Source organism: Mirounga angustirostris, unplaced genomic scaffold (genome assembly GCF_029215605.1).
Source record: "Mirounga angustirostris isolate CCGP_5_RB_7025 unplaced genomic scaffold, mMirAng1.0.hap1 SCAF_16, whole genome shotgun sequence".
In the NCBI taxonomy this organism is placed as follows: Eukaryota; Metazoa; Chordata; class Mammalia; order Carnivora; family Phocidae; genus Mirounga; species Mirounga angustirostris.
Genome location: NW_026991724.1, coordinates 52,651,178 through 52,678,071, shown reverse-complemented (window position 1 = coordinate 52,678,071; position 26,894 = coordinate 52,651,178). Strand labels below are relative to the sequence as shown.

At 53.2% G+C, this 26,894-nt stretch overlaps 3 protein-coding genes across 3 annotated transcripts; 1 reads left to right on the top strand and 2 right to left on the bottom strand.

The window, feature by feature from the left end:
- Positions 1-96: 96 nt before the first annotated feature.
- On the top strand, positions 97-10,950 carry BCAT2 (branched chain amino acid transaminase 2). Its single transcript, XM_045891885.3, has 11 exons — positions 97-904; positions 5,025-5,099; positions 5,458-5,661; positions 7,285-7,395; positions 7,491-7,610; positions 7,731-7,894; positions 8,750-8,892; positions 9,071-9,156; positions 9,383-9,523; positions 9,597-9,671; positions 10,506-10,950. The coding sequence occupies exons 1-11, from the start codon at positions 704-706 to the stop codon at positions 10,542-10,544; spliced, it is 1,359 nt and encodes a 452-aa protein (XP_045747841.1). The 5' UTR covers positions 97-703; the 3' UTR covers positions 10,545-10,950.
- A 689-nt stretch (positions 10,951-11,639) lies between these two features.
- LOC123855080 (large ribosomal subunit protein eL38-like) lies at positions 11,640-13,063 on the bottom strand. The gene is made up of 2 exons (XM_064581655.1): positions 13,002-13,063; positions 11,640-12,108 (listed from the first exon to the last, which is right to left on the bottom strand). Exons 1-2 carry the CDS (start codon positions 13,061-13,063, stop codon positions 11,802-11,804), a joined length of 369 nt encoding a protein of 122 aa, XP_064437725.1. The 3' UTR covers positions 11,640-11,801.
- Positions 13,064-16,845: 3,782 nt separating this feature from the next.
- Positions 16,846-26,812, bottom strand: FGF21 (fibroblast growth factor 21). The gene is made up of 3 exons (XM_045890426.3): positions 26,000-26,812; positions 25,701-25,804; positions 16,846-24,944 (listed from the first exon to the last, which is right to left on the bottom strand). Exons 1-3 carry the CDS (start codon positions 26,232-26,234, stop codon positions 24,654-24,656), a joined length of 630 nt encoding a protein of 209 aa, XP_045746382.1. The 5' UTR covers positions 26,235-26,812; the 3' UTR covers positions 16,846-24,653.
- Between the last annotated feature and the right edge of the window lie 82 nt (positions 26,813-26,894).

Sequence of the window (26,894 nt, the reverse complement as noted above, 5' to 3'; positions counted from 1 at the left end):
AGCTGAAATCAAGGGTTGGAGGCTTAACCGATTGAGCCACCCAGGCACCCCTATTTATTTCAGATATTTATTTATTCTAGAGAGAGAGTGTGCATATGCGAGCTAGGAAGAGGGGCAGAGGAGGAGGGGGAGGGAGAGGCAGAGAATCCCAAGCTGACTCTGTGCTGTGTGGGACTCAATCTCAGGACCCTGAGATCATGACCTGAGTGGAAACTAAGAGTCTGACGCCTAACGGACTGAGCCACCCAGCTGCCCCGCGTGTGTTTTATCTCTTAAAAAGTTACAACGAATACACATACATTTTCTCCTTGGAAAGAAAAACTATATTCAAACAGGGGTTGACTGCAACTCCTTCATCCATCCCTACCTGCCACCCTCTTCAGAGGCCTTTTTCCGAAGTCCTTTCCCTTTTCATTTACATGATACACGCACCCACTGACACCTAACGACACTTAACAGCGAGTGCTTTGCCTTATCACCACGGGATGGAGACGTGCGGAGGTCCCTGCTCCTGGCCTTTCAGCTCTCACCTCGGGCTGCTCATCCTCGTTAGCGTCCCGTGACAGTGCCTATTAAAATGCATTTTTTTAAAAACTTCATGCACTCTGTTGCGCAGCAATTGTGTGGCTGGAACGGAATCTGGGTGGGGGTGGGGAGGAGGGTGCACGTCCATGTACTCCCCTAGCCCCGCGGATTCCAGAGCATGCGCTCTCTAGCAGGGCCCCGCTCCCCGCAGGCGCCCTATAATTGGGGCGGCCCGACCCACCAGGGGCGTAGGGCAAGCAGCCCTCCCGCGGAAGGGGGCGTGAGCGGGGCGGGGCCGGAACGTCTTTCTCCCGCGCGGCGGCCCGGGCGGGCACAGTTCCCCGCCGCACCGACCATGGCCGCAGCCGCGCTGGGGCAGGTGGGTTCGTGGCCCCGGGCCGGGGAAACGGGGGGGGGGGGAGGGGGGAGGGGGGGAGGCCCACTTCCGGGTGGACCACTAGCTCCAGGCCCCGTCCGGCGTCGCGCCCCCGGCGCTCGGGTTCCGCTGCCGGGCGCCGAGAAGGAGGGGCCCCTTGGAGAGGAGCTCGAGGCTTTAAGGGCGAGGGAGGTGGAGGGAGGTAGTTGGTGGGACGGGGCCGCCAACGGGAGGTAGGAGGGAAACATGGAGGGGGGTACGGTTAATGGGACAGGCACAGGGCTGCGTGGGGTGGGGGCGGTTAAGGAAGGGATAACAGCCAGCCTGTGGGGGCGCCGGGATAAGACACCCCGAACTTCTAGGGGTGCGGGTAGGACGAAGGCACAGATCTCAGGTCTGGACTGGGAATTGGACCCAAGGCCCCTGAAAGTTAAGATGTATGTGGACTGTGCCTGCGAGCTCTTCTCCGAAGCTGCGCATCAGGGTTGGAAAGGGACCCTCTTCCGACTGGCACAGAGACAGATCCTCCCGGTCCATTCTTACCCAGAAGCGGCCGACCAGCAGAGTTTTGGAGAGCGGGATTTTACAGCACAGTTTCTCAGCGAGGAAGGAAACGCTAACAGCTCACAGAAGGGATGTTTAGAGCCCTGCACAGCGGCAGCATCACCCCGGGAGAAGTGTTGTTCGCGTCCAGTTCTGCCCCTGACCCCGTCTGGGACTCCTACCCCAGCCTGATGGAGAGCAGGGCACATTGTTACTGTTCCGAGTCTGGGGTGACTGACGCTGGGCTGTGACTGGGACCATCTGGGCTCTGGTGGTGCCACTTCTGGGTTGTGGTGGGAGAGTCCCGGGCAGTGGCAGGGACAGTTTGGGGTTGTGATGGTGGAGAGTCTCGAGCTGCCGTTGAGCAGTCTTGGTCTGCGATGGGAGAGTCCTGGGCTATCATGGGACAGTCCTACATGTGATGGGATCGGTCCTGGGCCACAACGAGGACAATTTGGGGCTTTGACTGAGACCCTTTGGGGCTGTGATAGGGACAGTCCCTGGCTGAGATAAAGGACAGCACTGCATTACAAGGGGGACCCTTCCTGGGCTGTGATGGGGGTGACAGTCCTGAAGCATGAAGGACAGTGCTGAACTATGACAAAGACAGTCCTGGGCTTTGATGGTGACGTTCCTGGGGCCATGCTGACAGAATGGTCCTGGATTGTGCTGGGGACAGTCCTAGGCTGTAATGAGACACAGGGGAGGCTCCATCACATTGCAGAGCCCTGCTCTGTGCCCTTCCCCCCCAACCCTTCCTTGTTTCTTAATTCAGCCCCAATCTTTTCACACTCTTTGTCCCAGTAGCCCATCTACCATCCCTTGGTCCCAATCCCCATGGCTTGGGGTGTCAGATGGCAGAGCACTTTCCCTGAGCTGAGGGGAGACCCCCCACCCCCGCTCCTACAGAAATGTCCTTGAAGGATGAAAGCAGCTTCTCTCAGGGCAAGAGGGTCCTGATGGTCAGTGCTGATGTACAACCTGGACACTGCCCGGCTCCTTCTCTGTGCCCCGTGCATGTGTTTTTCTGCCTCTCCCTTCTCTCTCTCCTGGATATACTCTGCCTCTAAGCATCCCTGAGAAGTTTGTCTCCAGGCGTTGACATCGCTGTCTTTCTGTCTTTCCTCGTTTCTCTGGGTCTCGTTTCACTTTGTGCTGTCACCTGAAATCTGGTCGTTGCTTACTTTTTCCTCCTTCAGCCTCTCCGTATCTCACCCTTGGCCTTTTTCTAGATTTCTCCAGACTTCACTTTGCCTGAGTTTGCCTCCCTATCTGTCTCTCATGCCAGTCTCTCTTTATGATCATATCTATTTTGGCATCTTGTGTTCTTGATTTCTGTTCTCAGTTTGGTTTCCATTTCTGGTTTGTTTTTTTTTTTTAAGATTTTATTTTTAAGTAATCTCTCCACCCAACACGTGGCTTGAACTCAAGACCCTGAGATCAAGAGTCACCTGCTATTCCGACTGAGCCAGCCAGGCACCCCCTCAGTTTTGTTTTCTATGTCTTTTTGTTTTCTCATTCTTGCTTTTCCCTCTCTTTTATTTTTTCTTCCATTCTGGCTCCTCCAGGGCTCTCCTGTCCAGATACTGGCTGTCTCTGCCCTGGGTGTCTTATCTTTTCTCTATGCTGTGCGTGTCCTGTTCCCTCCTGGACGGAAGCCTAGCCACAGACTTGGGTGGGCTACACAGCGCCACCTAGAGGCCATGCCGTGAACCTACACTCTGATCCGCCCAGAAGCCCTTGGGCCCCACACTATCCGGAACCACTCCTCAGACTTCACGCTCCGCAGCCCCCATCTCCCCATGACTCACCTACTGACCAGTGACTGCTGCCACTCATGTTCGTTCTCACTGTTTGGTGTCCGCTCACCCAGCTCACTGGACAGGAGGAGGCTAGGCTGTTCCGTCTGCACCAACTTCATGACCCAGCTGCTTTCCCGCCAGGCTGGGAAAGAGGCATTATAAGGTCAAAGAATACTGGGGAGAGGCCACCCTGATGGACACAGACCGATTTGCTCTCCCTCGTTTGTCTCAGGCAAATGTTTATCTGAGCAGGGTCTCTGTTGATGACCAGGATCACCCCCCAGGTCCATGTGGCTGCCTCTCAGCCCTGGGATCTGAAGGGAATTGGAATCACTGGTTTCCAAGGTATGGGGTTGGGAGCTCAAGTAATCTGAGCCCAGTTGGTCTGATATCCTGAAAGAATAAAGACTTGGACTCCTGGATCTGAGAGAGAATGGGCTGGGGGCCTGGACTCGATGGTTTGAGGGAGGAGGGGCTGGGGGCTTGGATTCCTGGATCTGAGGGAGGAGTGAGCTGGGGGATTAGACTCCTGGGTCTGGAGAAGGAGGAGGCCAGAGGTCTGGACTCCAGGGTCTGAGGGAGGAAGGGGGCTGGGGTCCTGGACTCCAGGGTCTGAGGGAGGGAGGGGGCTGAGGGGGCTGGGGTCCTGGACTCCTGGGTCTGAGAGAGGAGGGACTGGGGACTGATCTCCTGGGTCTGAGGGAAGAGGGACTGGGGCTCTGGATTCCTGGGTCTTGGGGAGGAGGAGGCCAAAGGTCTAGACTCTTGGGTCTGAGGGAGGAGGGGACTGGGGTCTGGACTCTTGGGTCTGAGGGAGGAGGGGCTGGGGCCTGGGTCTCCTGGATCTGAGGGACAAGTGGGTTGGGGGCTTAGACTCTTGGGTCTGAAGGAGGAGGAGGCCAGAGGTCTGGACTCCAGGGTGTGAGGGAGGAGGGGGCTGGGGCCCTGGACTCCTGGGTCTGGGGGAGGAAGGGACTGGAGGCCTGGACTTATGGGTCTGAGGGGGGAGGGGGCAGGGGGCCTGGACTCCTGGGTCTGAGGGAGGAAGGAGCTGGGGGTCCGGACTCCTAGGTCTGAGGGAGGAGGGGGACGGAGGCCCAGCTTCTGGGTCCTGGAGAAGTATGGCCTCTAGGTTCCTCACTTTTCTTTCTTTTTTTTTTTTTAAGATTTTATTTAGTCATTTGACAGAGAGAGACACAGAGAGGGAACACAAGCAGGGAGAGGCAGAGGGAGAAGCAGGCTTCCCGCCGAGCAGGGAGCCGGATGAGGGGCTCAATCCCAGGACCCTGGGATCATGACCTGAGCCAAAGGCAGACACTTAACAACTGAGCCACCCAGGCGCCCCTCACTTTTCTAATTCTTATCAGGATTTGGGTCCCCCAGGGTGGCCGTCACTTACCTGTGCACTTTGCCTCGCAGTCTTCTGTCTGAGCTGATCTCAGGGCTGGGGCCAAAGTTCCCAGGAGTGGGAGGTGCCTGTGTTTGACTTTGCCCTGGCATGGAGGGGATAGGAGCTGATTCAGCCCTTCCTAGGGATTGTCCTTGTGAGGACAGGGAGGGGTCTTGGCCTCCTTCAGGATTCTCTCCCACTAGGTGCTTCCTGACAGGGGAGCCGACTTGTCCAGGGCCACATGGTCCGTCTAGAATGCACTGGGCCTGGGACAGATCAGGCCAGAGGGACATTCCAAGTGCGTAGTGGCAAAGCAGGCTCCAGGGTCCCCTGCTCTCTCTACCTTTCCTGGCCTCACCACCTTTCTTACTTCTGTCCCCACCCTCAGATTTGGGCCCGAAAACTCTTCCCTGTCTCTTGGCTTCTGTGTGGCCCCAGAAGATATGCCTCATCCAACTTCAAGGTGAATGGAGGGGAATGTACTTTGGGATCTCAAAGAGGGGCTGGGGCCAGGACTACTGGGCCTGAGGGAGGAGGGAGCTGGGGGCCAGGACTCTTAGGTTTGAGGAAGGGGCTGGCAGCTGGATTTGGGCATCTCCAAAAGGGTCCAGGGTCCAAAGGTGAAGGTGGTTGGCAGTGGGGTCCTAATAGTCCGCCATAAGGCTGTGGGAGAGATTTGATACTGCATGTCCCACAAGCCTCTGGGGCTACAGGTCTCTCTTCTCTTTGGGTCTTAGCCCCAGAGGTTCATGGGAGTTGTAGTTTTTCAGTTTGAGGTTGCGACGAGATTTCAGGATACCCGGGTCCCCTTCTTTTCTCAGGCTGCAGACCTGCAGCTGGAAATGACGCGGGAGCCTCATCAGAAGCCTGACCCCAGCAAGCCCCTGGTGTTTGGGAAGACGTTCACTGACCACATGCTGATGGTGGAATGGAAGGAGGAGAAGGGCTGGGGCCAGCCCCGTATCCAGCCCTTCCAGAACCTCACGCTGCACCCCGCCTGCTCCGGCCTCCACTACTCGATGCAGGCATGGGCTGCTGACCTCTCTGCCCCTCTCTCTGCATCGCTTTCCTCTTGCCCTGTCGCTTGCCGGGTCCACCGCCCTGGGCTTGCTCTTTGTCTGTTTCTTCTTGCTCAAGATGTGTTCTCTGAGGTCTCTCGTGTTCCAGGCCCCGTGCTGGCTGATGCCGGGGTCCCCAAGAAGAGCAGACCCCATTCTTCTACTTGAAAACCCCACGTTTTGGTTACAGCCCCGTGCGGTCATGCTCTGAAGGAGGCACCTGAGGTGTTCTGGGAGCCAGAAGAGGCACCAGTCCAACCTCTAACTTGAAAGGAAGTAGGGTCTCGTCTGGCAGAGGAAGCTTAGGGTGTTAGCAGGAGAGGGAGCAACCACGGGACAAAGGAGAGCCCAGCGTATCAGGGGAATTGGGGAGTTGGAACGTGGCAGAGGAGGCTGAGGATGTCATCAGGGCCGCAGAGGGGCCTCGGGGCTGGCACCTTGTCAAGGGCACTGGGAACCTGGAACGCTCTGAGCAGACATGGAGCAGGGTCAGCTCTGGGTGTAGTGAGACCCCCTCAGGCCGGATGGAGGATGAGCTGGAGGCCAGGAGGCCTGAGCTGGGGCCGGAGGCTGGACAAGAGCAGGGAAGAGAGGGCCAAGTGTGGTGCCCAGAGTTTTGGCCAGGTGACCAGGTAGGCCAGGGGGCTGTCCCCCTGTGGGGACCCAGCAGGAGATTGGCTTTGCAGGACTTGGTGAGGGGACTTTAAGGAAGATATCCAGGAGGCATTCAGGTTATGACTTAAAGCCATGGCTGAAAGCAGAGTCTTCCTGAGGGAGCTTCAGTGGTGACAAGAATTTGGATGAACATGTTTCATCCCTAGTAACTGGTTTGCAGTGTCAGCCTCAGGAGGCTGAGATAAGAGGGGCCAGATCCTGTGAGGCCTCGAAGGCCGAGGTCAACATCCAGCTGGGGGTGCAGATCAACTTTGTGTTGGTTTTTTGTTTTTTTTGTACTTTAACAAACGTTTTGGGGGCGCCTGGCTGGCTCAGGCAGTCGGGCATGTGACTCTTGATCTCAGGGTCATCAGCTGGAGCCCCACGTAGGGTGTAGAGATTTTTTTAAAGTTTTTATTATGGGAAATTTCAAACATAAAAATAGAATAATATATAAGCCCCCCGCCGACCACTCTGCTTCATCAGCTAACACCTGTGGGTCCCCCTCTCATTTCGTCTGGACTCCCATCGTTGTGCCCCCTTCCTGTAAGATTTTGAAGGAAATCCTGGGCTATGCAGTATTTCATCCACAGCGAGTTCAGTGCTTCTCGAGAACGCAAGGAGTCTTTAAAAACAGAACTTGCATGCCATCGCTGTTCCTGAGACATCGGACCAGTAACATGAAAGGGGTTTAAGCAGGGCGCTCTCTCGGCACCTCTGGCTGTGGGTGTCCATCTGTTTCTGGGCTCTCTCTGTCCGTCTCTCTCGTCCCCCTTCTCTTCCTCTCTGCGCTCAGCGGGTTGGTCTCTCGGCTCCGTCTCTGCATCTGTGTCTGAATCCTTGTGTATCAGACGCTGTGTTGGCATCTCTCGATGTGTCTCGCGGCTTCCCCGAGGTGGTCTCTGAGCTCAGGGACCCACCCACCTGTCCCCGCAGCTCTTTGAGGGCATGAAGGCGTTCAAAGGCAGCGACCAGCACGTGCGCCTCTTCCGACCCTGGCTCAACATGGACCGGATGCTGCGCTCAGCCCTGCGCCTCTGCCTGCCGGTGAGGGGCCCTGGCTGGCCCCGGGGGGAGCAGGGTGCGGCGTGGGGCGAGGGCAGCAGGGAGGTGGGCGGCTGACTCGTGGGAATCCTGCCCAGAGTTTTGACAAGGTCGAGTTGCTCGAGTGTATCCGCCGGCTGGTGGAAGTGGACAAGGACTGGGTCCCTGAGGGCAAAAACAGCAGCCTCTACGTCCGGCCTGTGCTCATCGGGAATGAGGTGGGCCTGACTCCCTGACTCGGGGGCGGGCTGGAGGTCAGGGGCTCCAGGGGCGAGGGAGGGGGAGGGGCTGGGGTCCTGGACTCCTGGGTCCCTGATGCCCCCTTCTGCCCACCGCAGCCCTCACTAGGCGTCTCCCGTTCCTCGCAAGCGCTCCTGTTTGTCATTCTCTGCCCCGTGGGTGCATACTTCCCCGGAGATGCTGTGGACCCCGTCTCCCTCCTGGCCGACCCAGCCTTCATCCGGGCCTGGATGGGCGGGGTCGGTGACTACAAGCTGGGGGGGTAAGTAGTCTCTCCGGCAGTCCCTCCCCCAACCCTACATGTCCGGGACGCTGGATGTCCGAGACACTGGCTATCTGCTTTGGGTGTGAATTTGTGTCTTCGGATGTCAGTTGTCCTTCCCGACTTGTTTCACATGACTGGGGACAGTTCTGCTTGCCCGTGGGGATGGGATGTTGTGCTAACATTGGGGGCGGGGTGCTTAAGGGGAGAGGGTCTGTGCTGAGCGCTGTGGACACATCGGCTCAGAATTTGGAAGGGATAAGGTGAAAGTCAGTGGAGAAACCCGGATTGGCCCCCTGGGAAGCCTCCAGAAATGAAGTTTATCCTTAGCTCATTGGTCTCTCCCCCAGGTAGCCTCCCCTGAACGCCCAGGCTTGGCCAGCGCCCCCACTCCCCACCCCCATGCGCAGCTCTCATAGTCCCCTGGGCCTCCAGGGATCACCATGCTCTGTGTGGGCTTCCTGTGTTAATCTGTTGCTAGGGTCCTCGGCTCAGCAGGGCAGGGAGGGTCCCCCCACCCCCCGAGGTGATCCAAGCAGAAGGTGGGGTGACGGTGTGTTGGGATAGCAAGCGTGACCCCAGCTGAGAGCTTCATTCGGGTCCCTTCCACACACCTATCTTGTGAGGTCTCCCGAGGGCCAGGCCCTGGGCCGGGTGAAGCTGGGGATGCAGAAGAATCAGGTCCGGGCCCTGCCTTCCAGGGGCCCCCCGGGCTAGTGGAAGCCCCGGGATCCAGAGCAGCCGGCACTGTGATGGCAATGGCTGGGGCATTGTTCACGGAGGAGGCAGTGAGCCCTCGGGCGAGTCTGAGGAAGGAGCCGGTTTCCTGGTCAACCATGCTTCTCTCTCTACCAGGAATTACGGGCCCACGGTGTTGGTGCAGCAGGAGGCGAAAAAGAGGGGCTGTGAGCAGGTGCTCTGGCTCTATGGGCCTGACCAGCAGCTCACCGAGGTGGGCACCATGAACATCTTCATCTACTGGACCCACGAGGACGGGGGTGAGCCCTCCCATGACACCCCCCCACCCCCACCCCCTGGGGAAGCGGATCTATCCTAAGTCCTAGCCAACTGCAGGCTTCACGGATGCGGGTGGGTGGGTTGGGGTGGCTTCCTAAGAAGCTGGGAGGGTGTGCCTGAGGGCGTGAGGTAACCCCCCAGCCCTTATACTTGCCCCAGTGCTGGAACTAGTGACCCCCTCACTGGACGGTGTCATCCTGCCTGGAGTGGTCAGACAGAGCCTGCTGGACCTGGCCCGGACCTGGGTGAGGGCGCCGTGACCGTGGGTGGCTGGAGTGATGGGGTATTGCTGTGTTGGGGGGGCCAGAACCTCAGGGGGCTCTGGGGGGGGGGCTGGGGCACAGTAGCACGTCTCTGCCCCTTCTCTCTGGGTGCCTGTCTCCTCGGGTGTCCTTGTCCCCATCCTCAGGGAGGGAGAGGCAGGGCTGTGCGGCGAGGGCCGCCCGGGCTCACACGTGTGTGGCTCGGCAGGGTGAGTTCCGGGTAGCGGAGCGGAAGATCACCATGGAGGAGCTGTTGCGGGCGCTGCAGGAGGGGCGGGTCCGGGAAGTCTTCGGCTCAGGCACTGCTTGCCAGGTCTGCCCTGTGCACCAAATCCTGTACCAAGGCAAGGTGAGGTGGGGCTGCCATTGGAGACGGGAGGGAAGAAGGGGCTTCCTGGTCCTCACGGCACAGTCTTCTCCAGCACTTGCACATTCCCACCATGGAAAACGGGCCTGAGCTTATCCTCCGCTTCCTGAAGGAGCTGAAGGCGATCCAGGTGAGGTGCACTGGCCGGGAAGTGGGCTGGATGTTTGCTCCCCGGGGAAGTTCACGTCCCAGGAGCCCCTGGACTGGGAGCCCTCCTGCCCCCGCAGCCCCAAGAGCCAATCATGGCCCTTGCCGGGGGCCTCTGGGCCCCGGACCGAGTGACTGTCCTTTCCTGGGAGCCTCTAAACGCTGACTTGTGGAATCCCCTTCCCTCCCCCTCGGTGGCTCCTGCGTGTCCTTGCAGTGGGGACCCCTTCCCAGGGGCCCGTGGGACTTGGGGCCAGAAGCCCCGCGCAGAGCCCCTGGAGCCCCGGGCTTTCCCTTTGGCCTGAGAAATCTTCCACAAGCCCCGGGATCCTGGTCCCCCAGTGTGGCCCAGGAGTATTTCCTCTCATAAGCTCCTGGAGGTGTTTCCATTAATCTCGGCCGAGTTCTCTTTCCTGAGAACCTCTGGGCTCCTTTCCCGGCACTCGACCTAGAACTGCCTTTCCTGGGAGCTTCTCGGAAGTCCAGTGTTGTGCACCGGGACCTAGAACAACACCTCTCCCCACTCTCTGGGCCATCTCAGCCAAAAACGATCCCCCCACCCACCCACCCCCGCCCCACGACCACCAGAATGTTCTTCCAGTGACTCTTCGCAGAACTCCATCTCCCTTCAACCTCTACGCCCACTCGGCCACGGTTCCCCTTCCCTGCGGTTATTGGCCGGCTTCCGGGAAGTGGACTACATTTCCCATGAGGTCCTGGGGCGCAAATCCGCAACCAGTTAGCCTGCGGCGCCCCCGGGCTTGCTGGGAGTTGCAGTGTGGCTTTCCTCTCACACCTCGCCTCTGCTGTCCCGCAGTACGGAGCGGGACCTCACGAGTGGATGCTCCCGGTGTGACGCTAAAGACTCGGCCCTACCTCTCCTCGGACCCACCCACCCACGGCATCTAGTCCTCGCCGGACCCTCGCCTCCCTACCTTTGACTCACCTGAAGTGCAATATGAAATAAAAGGCCGGGGGTGGGGGGCTGCCGGGACGCCTGGGTCTCTGGCGCCCCCACGTGGTCTCTACACTCCCAAAGCCATAAGGGCCGGACCCAGGCGTCCGGGCCCCCAGCCCCGCCTCTCAGACCTTGGGGGATCTGGGCTCCCCGCTGCTCCGTGTTGTGGGGTCAAAGATACACGTTGGCCCCGACTCTGCATCTCTCCGTTCTCAGGCCGGATCTCCCCGTGCTGCTGTTGATTTTTTTTTTTTTTTTTTTTTTTTCCTCGCTGCAATTTTGAAATAAATGCCAAAGAACAAGCCATTAGCTGTCATCTCCAATGATCCAGCTCAGGGACTCTAGGGTCTTCTCCAGGAATCCCTGTCCTGGACCCTTTTCATTCTCAAAGACCCAGCACTCCGAGCCCCCAGTGACCTGGCGTTTTCTCTGACGTGGGAGATTTTTCCACCTCATTATACACTGAGTTTGGCCTCTTGCCCCCACCAACCCACGCCTCCTCTACTTCCCCATCTTTGGGACAGCCCCACTGTACATCCAGTCACTAAGCCAGATCCCTCGGTACTGTAACCCCTTTTCCCCCCAAAGCCCATCAGACTCAAGCCCTGTCCTCCTGTCCCCAGCTCTGCCCTGTCTGTCTCCTCTTTGTCCTCTCAGCCCTGCTTCAGCTCAGTTCTTGTCTTCTCCTGCCTGGACGCTTGCCCTGCCTAGCCCGCTCTCTGCATCCAGTCTGGCCCCCAAAGGGTCTTTGTACCCCCAGAGCTGCCTCTAATCACTCTCTTCCAAGGGCTTCCCAGCACCCATGGCCAATACTGCCGACAGTGGGCCCTGGTGGGTGGGGAGCAAGGCAAGATGCTCTACCCTTGGAGGGGGTGAACATCAGAAGTCTATAACACCTAGTCCCGGTTCCCTTCCTGTGTCATGCCTTGTGTCCCAATCTTGGACACAATCTTCCACACACATACTTTAATAGTTGTTATGTGTAGGTATGGAGAGAGCTGACATTAAGACCAGGCTGATGTAAGAAAATGTCGGGGTCCAGAGCTGACGACCAAGGAAGAATTCTTGAGACATCTTTGGTGCAAAAAGCTGATTTTTTTTTTTTTTTTTAAGAATTTTTAAAACTTTAATCCAGTTCAAATCAGTGGGCCAGGTTCACTCCAGCTCCTTCACTGCCAAACCTGGAGGCCGGGACTGCTTCGGTTTCTCTGCCTTCTCCTTGTCCGTGATGACCAGGGTGTAAACGTATCTGCTGCACCGAACTTTAAACTTCACGTTATCCTTATTTTTCTTGATCTTGATGGATTTGGCATCCTTTCGCCTGGCCGTGGGCAAAAAGTCCTTGATTTCCTCGATTTTTGAGGCATGGCTACGGGCGGCGCAGGGGAGCGCGAAGCCGGCACAGCCAGCGGCCAGAAAGGAGGATGGAAAAACTGATTTTATTACAGCCCAGGGACAGGACCTGTGGGCAGAAGGAGCCGCATGGGGGTCCTGAGGAGTGGCCCATTATATACTTTAAAGTTGGGAGGGGGTTGGGGATAGTGTTAAGTCTCTAAGGAATTTTCAGAAACAAGGTTTCCAGGACCTTGAGGGGGCTAGCTGTTGTTAGGAAAAGGTCATTTACTGCTGTCTAATAAAACCTCAGTCATGAGACCCTTCAGATGTGTATCAGTGGGTCACATGCTTGGGGGATGAGTGCCAACATACATCTCGGGGGAGGGGCAGGTAGAGATAAGGGAAGTTTCCAAAGACATTTTTATATGTTAAAGTAGACTCACAGGATCCTGGGGGGTCGGGATGGATAATGTTAAGCTAAGATTGCCTTTTGCCCTTAGCAAAGTGTTAACATCGAGGCAGCCGAGTCCCTAGAGGAATGTCACTCTTCCTGTTTCAAGGACTTGTCAATGGGCTGTAAGTGGTAAAGAAATTTAATTTTTCTTTTGCCTTTGCATCCCACATCACAGGCATATCCATTTGGTTCCAGGTCTGGATACAAATGTGCCTCCCTTATCTGCTTGGTGTGTGACCTTGGGCTTGTCACCTTATCTCTGACCCCCTTTCCTGGAGGGAGACCCATGTGGGACTAGGGCGGACACAGCCTGGGGCCTGTCCCGCAGTTATCAGCTGTGGGACACAATTCTGATTTGTTGATAACCATTGTCATACCCTCTCATTTCCTTTTGTCAATGATTGCTCAAGAGCGGGTCATGCACATAATGGGGAAATTTGCCTGGAGGCCTCTGGGAAAGCTTTCTTCCCTTGATAAAAGAAATCCTGAAAGAACCTTTTCTTCCCTCCCTTTGGCTGTGATCATCTGGAAGGGTGATGCTTGGAGTAGCTGTAGCCACTTCACACCCAAGAGGGCCATTGTCCACGTACTGACCGCCGAACACAGAGACCTCGGGTCCTCCAACCATTAAACCTGATTTCTAGGGGTGCCTGGGTGGCTCGGTCGGTTAAGCATCTGCCTTCAGCTCAGGTCATGATCCCGGGGTCCTGAGATGGAGCCCTGCATCAGGCTCCCTGCTCAGCAGAAAGTTTGCCTCTCCCTCTCCTCCCTGCTCATGCTGTCTTCTCTCTCTCAAATAAATAAATAAATCTTAAAATAAAAAAAGAAACGGAAATAAAGAAAACCCCATCAACCCAATAGAAAGAAGGAATGGAAAAATAATTCGCTGAATAGACTCCAAATGGCTCAAAGATTTCAGTGTAAAATATGAAACCTGAAAGAATGAGAAGCAAACATTGGAAAGTTCCTTTCTAACCTGGGTGTGGAGAAAGCCTTTAAACTGTGACTCATAGGGGCGCCTGGGTGGCTCAGTCGTTAAGTGTCTGCCTTCGGCTCAGGTCATGATCCCAGGGTCCTGGGATCGAGCCCCGCATCGGGCTCCCTGCTTGGCGGGAAGCCTGCTTCTCCCTCTCCCACTCCCCCTGCTTGTGTTCCCTCTCTTGCTGTGTCTCTCGCTGTCAAATAAATAAATAAAATCTTAAAAAAAAAATAAACTGTGACTCATAATCCTGAAGCCATAAAAAGAAAACACTGATGCATTTAAACGGGGGAATAGGATCAAACATTCTTTTTTCTTTTTTGTTTCTTTTTGAACAAATAGTCCTAAGGCCCTCGGGTGGAGTAGGCAAGGTCAGTTTAGGGGGGAACAATGGCCCAGAATGGGGTGTCATGACCTTGGTGGGGTGGGGGGAGCTCAGCACAGTGGGGAGCACCCAAGGGGTTTTTGCTAGCTGGGGGGCCAGCTGGTTTGGAAGCAGACGCCCAAGGTAGGTGCTTAGAGTTTGGGTGGGGACAGAGGAGGGGAGGGCTAACAGGGGAATTGATCAAAGAAGTCTATTTCTTTTTTAAGATTTTGCTTTTTTTAGGTAATCTCTACACCCAATGTGGGGCTCAAACCTACAACCCTGAGATCAACAGTCGCCGGACTGAGCCAGCCAGACACCCTGATCAAAGAAGTCTATTAAGGAAAATAGATGTTGATGTCTTGTGGGGCGAGGAGGGAAAAGGTCAAGAAAGAATTCTCCAGGGGCACCTGACTGGCTCAGCCGGTGGAGCATGGGACTCTTGATATTGGGGTTGTGAGTTCCAGCCCCGTGTTGGGTGCAGAGGTTACTTAAATAAAAACTGGGGGGGGGGAGCTAATAAATTAAAGTTGAAAAGAAAAGGGGCGCCTGAGTGGCTCAGTCGTTAAGCGTCTGCCTTCAGCTCAGTCATGATCCCAGGGTCCTGGGATCGAGCCCCGCATTGAGCCCCCTGCTCAGCGGGAAGCTTGCTTCTCCCTCTCCCACTCCCCCTGCTTGTGTTCCCTCTCTCGCTGTGTCTCTGTCAAATAAATAAAGAAAATCTTACAAAAAAAAAAAGAAGAAGAAGAAGAACCCAAAAGGCCTGGGTCTGGAGAGTTCTGGGCTGGTGAGGACATGGAGGTCTGGGAGAGAGCGGTGTACTTAGCGGGCACAGAGGCTCCCCACTTTTTCCCCAGACCTCACCCTATGTATCTCTTCATCGGGCTGTTGATTCACATTCTTTATCATATCCTTTCATAAACGGATAAACACAAGTAAGTGTTTCCCTGAACCACCCTAGCAAATTAAAAGCATCACAGAGGAGGTTGTTGGAAACTCCCATCTGTAGTGGGTGAGTCCAGACCACAGCCTAAGGTTTATGTAGACTGATGTCTGCAGTGGAGGGTGGAGGGCCGTCTGAGCACGTGGAGTCCTATGCTGCCTCTAGGCAGACAGTATCGGAATTGAGTTGGAATTCTTGGACACAAGCAGGGATTCATTGGTGTTGTGTGAGGGGGGAGAAGTCCCCCCCCCCACTGCCCTGGAATTTGGAAACACTTCTAAAAGAGTTGGTGTCAGCAGACTCCTCCTCACACTATATCCTTTTCTTCCTTTTTTTTTTTTAAGTTTAGAAATGTTTTTGCTTGGTTTTCTTAATGTTTTATTTATTTATTCATGAGAGTCAGAGAGAGAGAGGCAGAGGGAGAAGCAGGCTCCCCGCCTAGCAGGGAGCCCGGTGCCTAGCAGGGAGCCCGATGCGGGACTCGATCCCAGGACCCTGGGATCATGACCTGAGCCGAAGGCAGACGCTTAAAGACTGAGCCACCCAGGCACCCCAAAATAATACTTTATTTTTTTTAAAGATTTTATTTATTTATTTAACAGAGAGAGAGAGAGCACAAGCAGGGGGAGCAGCAGGCAGAGGGAGAGGGAGAAGCAGACTCTCCGCTGAGCAGGAACCCAATGCAGGATTCAATCCCAGGACCCTGGGATCATGACCTGAGCCAAAAGCAGATGCTTAACCGACTGAGTCAACCGGACGCCCCCCATTGGAATTTTTTATTCTACTTTCCGTGTCTCTTCTTCCATTTTCCATCCATTTGTCTCTGTCAGTAACCTACTGAGATCCACCTTCCAATCCATGGATTCTCCCTTTCGCTGTTTCTAATTTGCTGTTTGACTCTTCCCGTCAGCTTTTCGTTTCAATGACTATTTCATTTCCGTGTGTGTTTCATTCCCTCTAGAAGTTCTATTTGGTTCTTTTCCAAACCGGCCTGGTCTTTTAATAATGCCTTGGTTTTTCTCATTTCTCATCCTCTTTTTTTTTTTTTTAACGTCTAGGCATTTGAATGTGTTCATTTTGTAGTTGTCAGCATTCAAGACCTTTCGCTTTGCTAGAAAGATAAGCTGTGATTTCAAAATTGACCAAGGGCTTTCAGTTGCCCTGAAACAGACCAGGTTTCTGGGCCAGCTGAGGAAAACAGAAACCACTCCAGGTATTTCAAATACAGGGAGTTTATTAAAGGGAATTGGTTCTGCGAGCACTGGGAGGCGGGAGGAGCAACCCATGATCCCTGAGGTAGGAGACCGAGCTGTTATCAGAAGCAGTCAAACCCCTGGGACTGTAGGTACGAGAAGGAGTGGGGCTCTGCAGGGTAGGACTCGTCCCTCTGGAGGCGGGGAGGGTGGGGATGCCCCAGGCCGCTGTCTCTCTGGCTTCCAGGAGGAACCTCCGTCGGAGGGGGCTGGAAATCTTCCTGCCCGAGCCGCTCAGCTGGCTGGTGCAGGAAGTGACAAAAGTGACCAGATGCTGGAGCCAGTTCTGCCCATGGCTGCTGGCACCATTCGCACTGGAGGGGGGGGTCCTTTGCTCCTCCTCCTGCCTCCTAGTCTCCCGCCAGGGCCTCCCCACCAGCCTTCTTGGTTGTCAACAGGGGTCACAGAATTGGGGGGTGAGCTTTATGCTAGAGAGACAGCAGTGTGGCCTCACTAGAACTCGCAGAGGGAAGGGCTCACCCTGAATGCATAAGAAAGAGGAGATGCTCCAGTCTGGTCCCTTAACAGACAAGGGACCCAGAGCAAATAGCTGCTAAATCATCTCACCTCCCCGCCTATTAAAATAATAGCACTCTTAGGGGCGCCTGGGTGGCTCAGATGGTTAAGCGTCTGCCTTCGGCTCAGGTCATGGTCCCGGGGTCCTGGGATCGAGTCCGCATTGGGCTCCCTGCTAGGTGGGGAGCCTGCTTCTCCCTCTGCCTCTCTCTCTCTCTCTCTCATGAATAAATAAATAAAATCTAAAAAAAAAAATAATAGCACTCTTAGAACATGCTTTGTAGGCTGTGGCATGAAGACTTGCCACTCTGAGCGAACAGCTGTGGGAAATATATCAGGATCAGTAAAGTCAATTTCTTCTTCTTTTTTTAATGTTAAATCACTTTTATTACTTTTTTATTTTTATTTTTTTAAGATTTTATTTATTTGACACAGAGAGAGAGCACAAGCAGAGGGAGAAGAAGCAGGCTCCCCGCTGGGCAGAGACCGTGACATGAGGCTCGATCCCAGGAGCCTGAGATCATGACCTGAGTGGAAGGCAGGCATTTAACTGACTGAGCCACCCAGGCGCCCCTGTTAAATCACTTTTTAAAATTTATTTATTTATTTGAGAGAGTGGGGGGCATGCAGAGGGAGAGGGAGAGAGAGAATCTCAAGCAGACTCCCCGCTGAGCGCAGAGCCTGACTCCATCTCATGACCCTGAGATCATGACCTGAGACCCTGAGATCATGACCTGAGCTGAAATGAAGAGTCAGCCACTTAACTGATGGAGTCACCCAGGTGCCCCCCAAAATCAATTTCTTAATCCGGGTGATGGTGACAAAGTCTAACTGTCATGGAATTCGGGCGTGGTGGGAATTAACTTGGAAGGTAGCAGGGCTCATACCCTAGGATTGAATCTTCAACCCTCAAACTGTTAACTTCAGCTTGTGGATGATTGAAGCCTACGTATAAGGTAAGAAAAATCACAAGTAAGAAGTATCAGGACTGTGAAATCAAAATCTTGATCAGAATAGAGGTATTGAAGAAACATTTATATCCAGGACACTGGCACCTTTGTAAGCAGTTAAATGTAAAGAAATTGATTTGCTGATCACTGTACTCCTATCTGTCTGTCCTTGAGATATTCAAGGCATTTAGAAAAATCTCGTATATTTGACTTGCAAAAAATATGATCAAGCTTGTTATTACTGTCTTCTCTTCAAGGCACATCACTCATTTAAGGGAATCTGAGATACCAGGCTTGTGGAAGTTCATTGATTTATGTTTGGAAAAATCTAAAATTATGAAATGCATAAGCTTGCTATCTTTAGTTGTGGAAGTCGTCAGCTAATATTTAGAGGAAAGTGGATTGCTTAAAAATTCATTAATCATTACCAAAGAAACAAATAGTTGTGAATATTTGTGTCCATCCATAAAAGCTTTTCTGACATTAAAAGACCTCACCACAGTCTTCTCAACAAATGATGCTCATTTGTTGTGCATGTCCACACGCCAAAGAATGAAGTTGGATCCTTACCTAACACCACATGCAAAAATTAACTCAAATTAAATCAGCGACCTAAACGTAAAGACCCAAACTATAAAGCTCATAGAAGAAAACATGGCAGGGTGGGGTGGAGGGGGGCAGCGTCATGACGTTGGATTGGGCAATGATTTCCTGGATATTACAACAAAAACACAGGCAACAAGAGTAATAATAGAAGAATGAGACTGTATCCAAATTAAAAACCTTTGTGCATCAAAGGAGACAGTCAACAGAGTCAACCCACGGGATAAAAGAAAAATATTTGCAAATCATATATCTGATTAGGGATTTATGTGTATCTATACAGCTTTCTGTGATGTTCACTCACATTGATGAGTTTGCAAAATCAAACGCTAATCTCTTCCAGAAATACACTCACGGACACACCCAGACATAATGTCTTACCATCTCTCTGGGTATCCCTTCGTCGCGTCAAGCTGACCCATGCAATTAACCATGACTGGCAGTTCCTCAAAAGATTAAAAGTGGAGTTACTATATGATCCAGCAATACAATGCTGAGTGTATCCTCCAAAGACTGAAACCAGGGTTTTTGAAGAGATATTTGTACATATGTTTTCATCGCAGCCTTTTCCACAATGGCCAAAAGGTGAAAGCAGCCCAAATGCCCATCGATGGGTACATAGAAAACAAAAATGTGGTCTGTCCATACAGTGGAATACTATTTAACCATAAGGGATATATTGACACATTCTACAACACTTTGGATGAACTTTATGCTGGGTGAAGTAAGACATTCACACACACAAAAATACTCTATGATTCCACTGATGTATCTAAAGTGGTAAAATTCATAGAAACAGGAAGTAGACGGTGGTGGCCAGGGGCTGGAAGAAGGAGGGTATGGGGAGTTGTTTAATGGGTACAGAGGTTGAATTTTACAAGATGAAAAAGTTCTGGGGACTGGCTACTCAATAATGTGAATACGTTCAATACTGCTGAACTGTAGACTTAAAAATAGTTAAGAAAGTGCATATTTGATCATTAAAAAAATAGATTTCAAAAACCGTTTTTCTCTGAAAGCTTTACAATCTAAAGTTATTGCAGGGTTGGGGCGCCTGGCTGGCTCAGTTGGTGGAGCCTTCGACTGTTGATCACTGGGTTGTGAGTTTGAGCCCCGCGTTGGGTGTAGAGATGACTTAAAAATAAAATCTTTTAAAGAATAAAATAGGGGCGCCTGGGTGGCTCAGTCATTGGGCATCTGCCTTTGGCTCAGGTCATGATCCCAGGGTCCTGGGATCGAGCCCCACATCGGGCTCCCCGCTCCAAGGGAAGCCTGCTTCTTCCTCTCCCACTCCCCCTGCTTGTGTTCCCTCTCTCGCTGTGTCTCTCTCTGTCAAATAAATAAATACAATCTTTAAAAAAATAAAAATAAAAAATAAAATAAAATAAACTAATTGCAGGGTGGGATGGGGTGAGACAAGTCTGTTTAGTCCTGCTGTTCAATGTCCTTGCTTCCTTCCCTCCTTCTTTCCTTCCTTTTCTTCTTTTTCTTTTTTCCTTCTCCTCCTCCTCCTTCTTTTTCTTTCTTTCTTCTTCTTCTTCCTCTTCATCTTCGTCTTCTTCGTCTTCTGTGAAGGAGGAGATCTGGAAATTTCTGTCTTCTCTTAAGCTCATCTGTACGTTTAGAAGGATGTTTGGAAAGAGGCGAGATAACAGTGGGGTCGCAGCGGGGATTTTTTTTCTGCAGGGGTAGCTTTTACTTGATATAATTTTGAACTTACAGAAAAGTTTCAAGACTCGTGCAAAGAACTCCATAGATGTTTTCCAGGCTCCCCAGTTCTCGCTGTTCCCGCCCCGCTTTTGCTTTATCATCGGGTCACTATCTCTCTGTATTATTATATATTTACATTTCCAGAGGTATTTGAGAAAACACTGGAGGTACCACGCTCCTTTGTCCCTGAATACTGCAGTGTGTATTTGCTAAGAACAAGGACATTCTTTTTTTTTTTTTAATTTTATTTATTTATTTGAGAGAGAGAGAATGAGAGAGCACATGAGAGGGGGGAGGGTCAGAGGGAGAAGCAGACTCCCCGCCGAGCAGGGAGCCCGATGCGGGACTCGATCCAGGGACTCCAGGATCATGACCTGAGCCGAAGGCAGTCGCTTAACCAACTGAGTCACCCAGGCGCCCCAAGGACATTCTTTTTAATAACCACAATGCAATGATCCAAGTCAGAAAATTTCACATGGATCAATTACTACTATCTAATGCACGGAGCTCATTCAAATTTCATCAGGTGTCTTACTCACAACCGGGATATCACCTGATTGCTCAAAGGACTGCTGCTGGCGTCCATTAATGGGAACTTGTCCTCCATCTTCCTCTTTCTCGACCTGGACTTTTTTGAAGAGTCAAGGCCAGTTGTTTGGCAGAAGGCCTCCTGATTGAAAAATGTTTGATGTCTCCTCACGATGAGATTCAGGTTGGGTAGCACGATCTCTGAATCTTCCCACCCCCACCCGCTCCTCCAGCCCCATCCCCACAAAACAACAGAAGCAAATCCAGGTACAGCAACTAGGACAGCAAAAACTCACAAATGACATCTTGCACAAACCCAGCTGACAATGGAGCCCCCACGGAGCCCTGAAATACGGGTGGGGGCGGAGCCAGTCCCAGTATAGCGGTATAGGAAGGAAAGGAAACTAGCAAGCCTGGAAGTTTCCCCCCAGCTCCCACCCCTAGAGGAGAGGTTGCCTTCATAGCTGAGGACTTGGTGAGAGCAGTTAGAACAGCCACACTCAAATAGTGTGTGTGTGTGAGTGTGTGAGAGTGTGTGAGTGTGTGTGTGTGTGCGCGCCCTGGCTCACAGCTCCAATTAGTATAGTAGGTGGTGTCCAGATGATGGGAAGGTTGGAAGATGCTGGGGTGGGGGTCTGGGTCCCCTGAGATCTCACAGTTCCTCAGCAGAATCTCTCTCTTTTTTAAGTAGGCTCCACACCCAGCATGGAGACGACCTGGGGCTTGAACTCACAACCCTGAGATCAAGACCTGAGCTAACATGAAGAGTCCGCCGCTTGGGCCTCCTGGGTGGCTCAGTCAGTTAGGTGTCTGCCTTAGGCTCAGGTCATGATCCCAGGGTGCTGGGACTGAGCATTGGGCTCCCAGCTCAGCAGGGAGCCTGCTTCTCCCTTTGCCTCTCCCCCTGCTTGTGCTCTCTCTCTCTCTCTTTCTCGTGCTCTCTCTCAAATAAACAAACAAACGAACAAATAAATAAATAAATAAACAAATAAATGAATAAATCTTAGAGGAAAAAAAAAAGAGTCTGCCGCTTAACGGACTGAGCCACTCAGGCCCCCTCAAGAATCTCTCATTTGGGAGGACAAAGCTCCGTGCTTTAAAAAAATGTTATTGAAATATAGTTGACATATAACACTGTATAAATTCAAGGTGCGAGGGGCGCCTGGGTGGCTCAGTGGTTAAGCGTCTGCCTTCGGCTCGGGTCATGATCCCAGGGTCCTGGGATCGAGCCCCGCATCCGGCTCCCTGCTCTGCGGAGGCCTGCTTCTCCCTCTCCCACTCCCCCTGCTTGTGTTTCCTCTCTAGCTGTCTCTCTGTGTCAAATAAATAAATCTTTAAAAGAAAGAAAGAAAGAAAGAAAGAAAGAAAGAAAGAAAGAAAGAAAGAAAGAAAGAAAGAAAGAAATTCAAGGCGCATGGCATGTTCATTTGGTACATTTACATACTGTAATATGATTGCCATTATAGCAATAATGAGCACCTCTATCGGGTTACATAATTATCCTTTCTTTTTAGTGGTTGGACTAAGCTCTATTCTTGTGAAAATTAATGGAAGGAGAACCCAGATTTATTTTGGCCGGAACTCCGGGAGAAAAGGTTCAGATACTGGTGGGGGAGGAAACAGATCTGTCTACACAATTTTGGAGAGTTTGATATACTGAGAGGTTATATATATGTATTTTTTCCTTTTTTAAAGATTTTATTTTTAAGTAATCTCTACACCCAACGTGGGGCTCGAACCTACAACCCTGAGATCAAGAGTCACATGCTCTTCCTACTGAGCCAGCCAGGTGCCCCAATAAGAGGTTTTATTTTATTTATTTATTTTAAAGATTTATTTATTTGGGAGAGAGAGTGTGAGCGAGCGAGAGAGAGCGCATGAGCAGGGACAGAGGGAGAGGGAGAAGCAAACTCCCCACTGAGCAGGAAGCTGGACTCAGGGCTCAATCCCAGGACCCCAGGACTACAACCTGAGCCAATGGCAGACACTTAACTGACTGAGCCGCCCAGGCGCCCCAAGAGAGGTTATATTTTTAAATACCATCTGGAAAGAGCAAAGAGTAAACTTTAAGAACTCTGAGCCCAGGAGAGCTTTCCTGGCCCACACCCCTCCTAAATATACTTATACGTGAGCGAGACCAGATGAGAGTAGGAAACTGCCAGGGTACATACTGAGTTCAATAGCATCCCCTGGAAATTCATGTTCTCCTGAAACCCGTGAATGTGGCCTTATTTGGAAATAGGGTCTTTGTAGATGTAATTAAATTAAGATGAGGTCATCCTGGATTAGACTAGGTCCTAAATCTGATATGACTGGTGTCCTTGCAAGAGGGCAATTTAGACACAGACACACACGGACACTTGGGGAAAAGGCCATATAAAGATGGAGATGGAGATTTGGAGTGACATGTCTATAAGCCAAGTGATGCCAAGGATTGCCGGTGACCATCAGAAGCTGGGAAGAAGCAAAGAAGTCTCCTCCCTGAGAACCTTTGGAGAGAGCCTGGCCCTGCCAACACCTTGATTTCAGACTTTTTTGCCCCAGAACCATGAGAGAGCAAATTTCTGTTGTTTTAGGTCACTCAGTTTGTGGTACTTTGTTATGGCAAGCCCCGGGGGGAAAATAATAGGCTCCCTGTTCCACCCTCCTGCCAGTTGGGGGGTAATCACTAAGCTGATTTCTGTGTCTAGGAGTTTGCCTAGTCCCCAGAATTTTTTGATTCAAGAGGTCCGGGGTCGGGAATGTGCATTTCTAGCAAGTTCCCTTCCCAGACTGGCCCCCCAGGTCACTGCCAATTTCAAGGGCGAGATGCCGCTGTTCTTTGGGTGTGCTTCGTGGCTCTTCACTGACCACACTTTGCACCTCACCCTGTGGAAGCTGCCAGAATGGAGTCTAGAAGCAGTGAGAGGTGATGGGGCAGATCTCGAGGGAGATCTTTCCTGAGGCAGGCAGACTCTTCTGACAAAGAACCTACGTCTCCAGTGAAGCTCCCCGCCAGGAATGAAAACTCTCTTTCCGGTGACTTTTTTGGCATCTCGGCTTCTGCTTCCAGTGACAACGCTGTCCCCCACCTGAGCCAGCCTCGTGCCATCTGAGTGGAAAACCGCCCATCCACGAGATGCAGACTTTCATCTCCTCTGGGCCTTGAATCCCTCCCATGAGCAGCTGGGACCTGCACTGATATCCCCGCCCTTCCACTGAGATGTTCCTCTCATTTGAACGTGGGGATTAAAAATGAAGGGTCCAAGACCACAACTCCCGAGAGGCTGCAGTAGTGGGTCAGACGCCGGGACCCAGAGGGCGCTGACCACAACCCCGGGCAGGTGTTGTATCTCCGTCCTCCCGTCTTTCCTAACCGGGAAATAACCCGAGGAGCAATGTGGAAATCTAGGTGGTGGGAAGGGAGGGAGAACGGGCAACTCACTCACTGGGACTGGAGTCTGTGACAGTGGATATACTCCTGGATGGATGCATTTAGATCCTTAAGTGCTCCTCCTGAGAATCAGGACTCCCACCCTCCAGTCCTTCCCTCAGACCAGGGTTCCACGTTCCTCTTCCCCTGTTCTCCTGGGACCCAGGTGTCCAGACGTCCAGCTCTCTGATCTCTCAGGACCCAAGTGTCCCATCTAACACCAATTAAACCCCTAGGATCCAGGGCGCCTGGGTGGCTCAGTCATTAAGCATCTGCTTTCCGCTCAGGTCATGATCCCAGGGTCCTGGGATCGAGCCCCGCATCCGGCTCCCTGCTCAGCGGGAGGCCTTCTTCTCCCTCTCCCACTCCCCCTGCTTGTGTTCCCTCTCTTGCTGTGTCTCTCTCTGTCAAATAAATAAATAAAATCTTTAAAAAAAAAAACCCAAAACCCTAGGATCCAAGAGTCCTTGCCCTGGCCCTGAGGACCCAGATGTCATCCAACTCCTCGTGCTAAGTGGACCCAGAAAACTATATCTCCCATGAGGCTGTAGGTCTGTGGTGTCATTGTTTAAATGTTCCCGTTATTGAGGGACCTCAGAAAAATAGTTCCACAACACAAGCACGAAGTTGGGGGTGGGTGGGGGAAGCGGGGAGGTTAACAAGCCTTCTCCTGTCAAAGGGCAGGGATAGTCCAGAGTCCCTGGGGACACCTAAGCAGAGCAGAAAACTGAGGCCCAGAGGGCGACTGGGACCTTCCCACAGCCTCCTGACAATGGGCGCAAGGGTTCTTGGGGTCGATGGGAGACAAGGCAGCCGGATCCCATATCCTCCCTCAAACACACAGGCTCACCCGGGTCCTCCTCTCAGATTCTTTATTATCCCGAGTAAGAAAAATAAAAAAATAAATAAGATAAATAACCCAATAAATAGAGGAGACCCCATAATAAACAGCCCGTGGCTTCAGGAAGTGTAGCTGGGACTTCGGCCCTGCAAAGGCCTCACCATGCTCAGGGGGTCCGAAGAGCCCACGTCGGGAGGCTCAGGGGCTGGGATCCCTGGAGGCTCCGGGGGGGCCGGAAGCAGGCCGGGCAGGGGCAGGAAGCGGGCAGGTCCCTGGGGCGCCAGGTCCCGGTATGGGGAGTTGTGGGGGGGCAGGCGAAGTGGGAGGCCGAGTGTCTCGGAGTGGTAGATGTTGTACCCATCCTCGAGCAGCAGTTCCCGGAAGCTGCAGGCTATGGGGTCGAAGTGGAGCTGAGGGGACGAGAAGACAGATCAGAGATATAGGATTCCTTCACACCTTCCTGCTGCAGGACCCAGGCGTCCGGGCCCCTGGCGCCCTCCTCCCTCAGACCCAGACGTCCGGGCCCCCAGCTCTCTCTTCTTTCAGACCACGGAGTGCTCTCTTCCAACAGGATACAGGAGTACAGACACTCCTAGGGAGCTGGGGGAGCCCCTCCTCCCTCAGATCCAGAGTCCAGGTCCCCAGCCCCCTCCCCCGGGACAAGAACAAGAGCAGCAGGCTCCTCCTTCACCCCTGAGCAGTCCTGCAAGGCCCACCTCCCCGTCCCCACTTCACAGACAGGAATATTCCAGTCGAGGCTCTCTGAGTCCAGACAAGGGCGTCTGGCTTCCCCCCAGGGGTCACGGTCACTTTATAGGCCATAGGTCCTCAGAGCGACCCTGCGCCCAGCAGGAACGGGACATGTAGGAGCCCAGGCCGCCACCAGGGGTCCCGAGTCACAAGACTCAGCCTCTCAGGCCACTCTGTCATTCACAGGCCTCGTGACTGGCAGCTGGTGTGTCCCTGCGTAAGTCTCAGTTTCCTCTTCTTATAAACATTGATAAGGTCAGCTCCCACATGCACTTGGGGTGCTGGCGTGGAGCAGGCCCGTGGAGAGCACAGGACCAGTCCTGGCCCAGGCCGCAGGTGCCAGACGTGGTACCCCAGATGGACAAAGAGGACGTGAGGAAAGGGGGACCACAAGGAGGGGGACCCCGGAAACTCACCGATCCATACAGTGTCCCATCCGGGCCCTGGCACAGGAACCTGGATGTTTTCACACCCAAGATTTGAATGACCCCCGGCTTCAGGGCTTTCAACTCCAAGACACCTGAGGGGAGAAAGTGGTCAGGACCCAGAGGGCCTCTGCCCAGGCCCCTCTCTCTTAGGCCCGGGAGTCCAGGCCCCCAGGCCCTCCTCCCTCAGACCCAGGACTGCAGGGCCTCAGCCCTCTCCGTCCTCAGACCCAGGGGTCCAGGCCTCCGGCCCCTCCTCCCTCAGACCAGGCCCTGGTCTACACACTCACTTTCGGGGCTCCGGCGGGCAGCCCCCACCACTGTGCCATCAGCCCTGATCTCTAGGTAGGCCTCTGTCTCCTGGGCATCGTCCGTGTAGAGGTACCGCTGTCGAACTTGGCCTCCAAACTGGAGGAGGGGGCTGGAGTCAGGGATAGGGTGTGCCCGGCAGGCTTCCAGCAAAAGGACAGCCAGCACAGGGACCCACAGCCCCAGGTGCTCAGACCTGGCCTCCTCCCAGCCCATCACTGGCTCACGTCCTCAGGCGAGATCTGGGGTCTGAGATTTGATGAGCGGAATAGTGTAGATTCTGTTTCAGAGCCTGGCTGTCTGGGAGAGCAGATCCACGGATCGCAGCTTGAACGCCTGGGTCCTCTCACACGTGGATTCCCAGCTGAACCGAATACCCAGGTCTCTTAGAATGGATGCAGGGACTCCAAAATTTATATCCAGACAGACCTGCCCAATCACCTTCCCCCACACCTGACCCATGATATTTGACCCACTTGGCAGGAGCTAGGATTCCACCGTGGCCAGATCAGGCTGAACGGATGATGCAATCAGGGGGTCCTTCCAGATGGGGGCCTGGACTCCCGAGTCTGAGGAATCAGGGGGATAGGGGTCTGATGAACTGGGACCTGGGTGACAAGGGCTGGGGGCCAAGACCCCTGGAGTCTGAGGGAGGGGAGGGCTGACGGGGGGGGCCTGGAAATCTGCCTCCCTGGCTGACGGGGACGCAGACTGCGTCCCATGACCGGAATTTCTGCATGCCACCTGAATTTCTAGGTTTCTGGGGTCAAATGCTGACGTTCCTTGATCATCAGGAAGGCAGTGAATGCCACATGACCAAAGCGTCCTCTGCTGGGACAGAGGCGTCCTGACCTCAACCTCACCAATCCCAGCCCA

Excerpts from the sequence above, each read along its gene's own strand:
- BCAT2 (XM_045891885.3), top strand. The coding sequence starts at position 704 with ATGCGCTCTCTAGCAGGGCCCCGCTCCCCGCAGGCGCCCTATAATTGG. Across the intron at positions 905-5,024 it reads CCGCAGCCGCGCTGGGGCAG|ATTTGGGCCCGAAAACTCTT; the intron begins GTGGGTTCGTGG and ends CCCCACCCTCAG. Across the intron at positions 9,672-10,505 it reads AGGAGCTGAAGGCGATCCAG|TACGGAGCGGGACCTCACGA; the intron begins GTGAGGTGCACT and ends GCTGTCCCGCAG.
- LOC123855080 (XM_064581655.1), bottom strand. The coding sequence starts at position 13,063 with ATGGTTGGAGGACCCGAGGTCTCTGTGTTCGGCGGTCAGTACGTGGAC. Across the intron at positions 12,109-13,001 it reads GTGGACAATGGCCCTCTTGG|GTCCTGTCCCTGGGCTGTAA; the intron begins GTGTGAAGTGGC and ends TTCTGCCCACAG.
- FGF21 (XM_045890426.3), bottom strand. The coding sequence starts at position 26,234 with ATGGGCTGGGAGGAGGCCAGGTCTGAGCACCTGGGGCTGTGGGTCCCT. Across the intron at positions 25,805-25,999 it reads TGCCCGCCGGAGCCCCGAAA|GTGTCTTGGAGTTGAAAGCC; the intron begins GTGAGTGTGTAG and ends TTCTCCCCTCAG. Across the intron at positions 24,945-25,700 it reads ATGGGACACTGTATGGATCG|CTCCACTTCGACCCCATAGC; the intron begins GTGAGTTTCCGG and ends TCGTCCCCTCAG.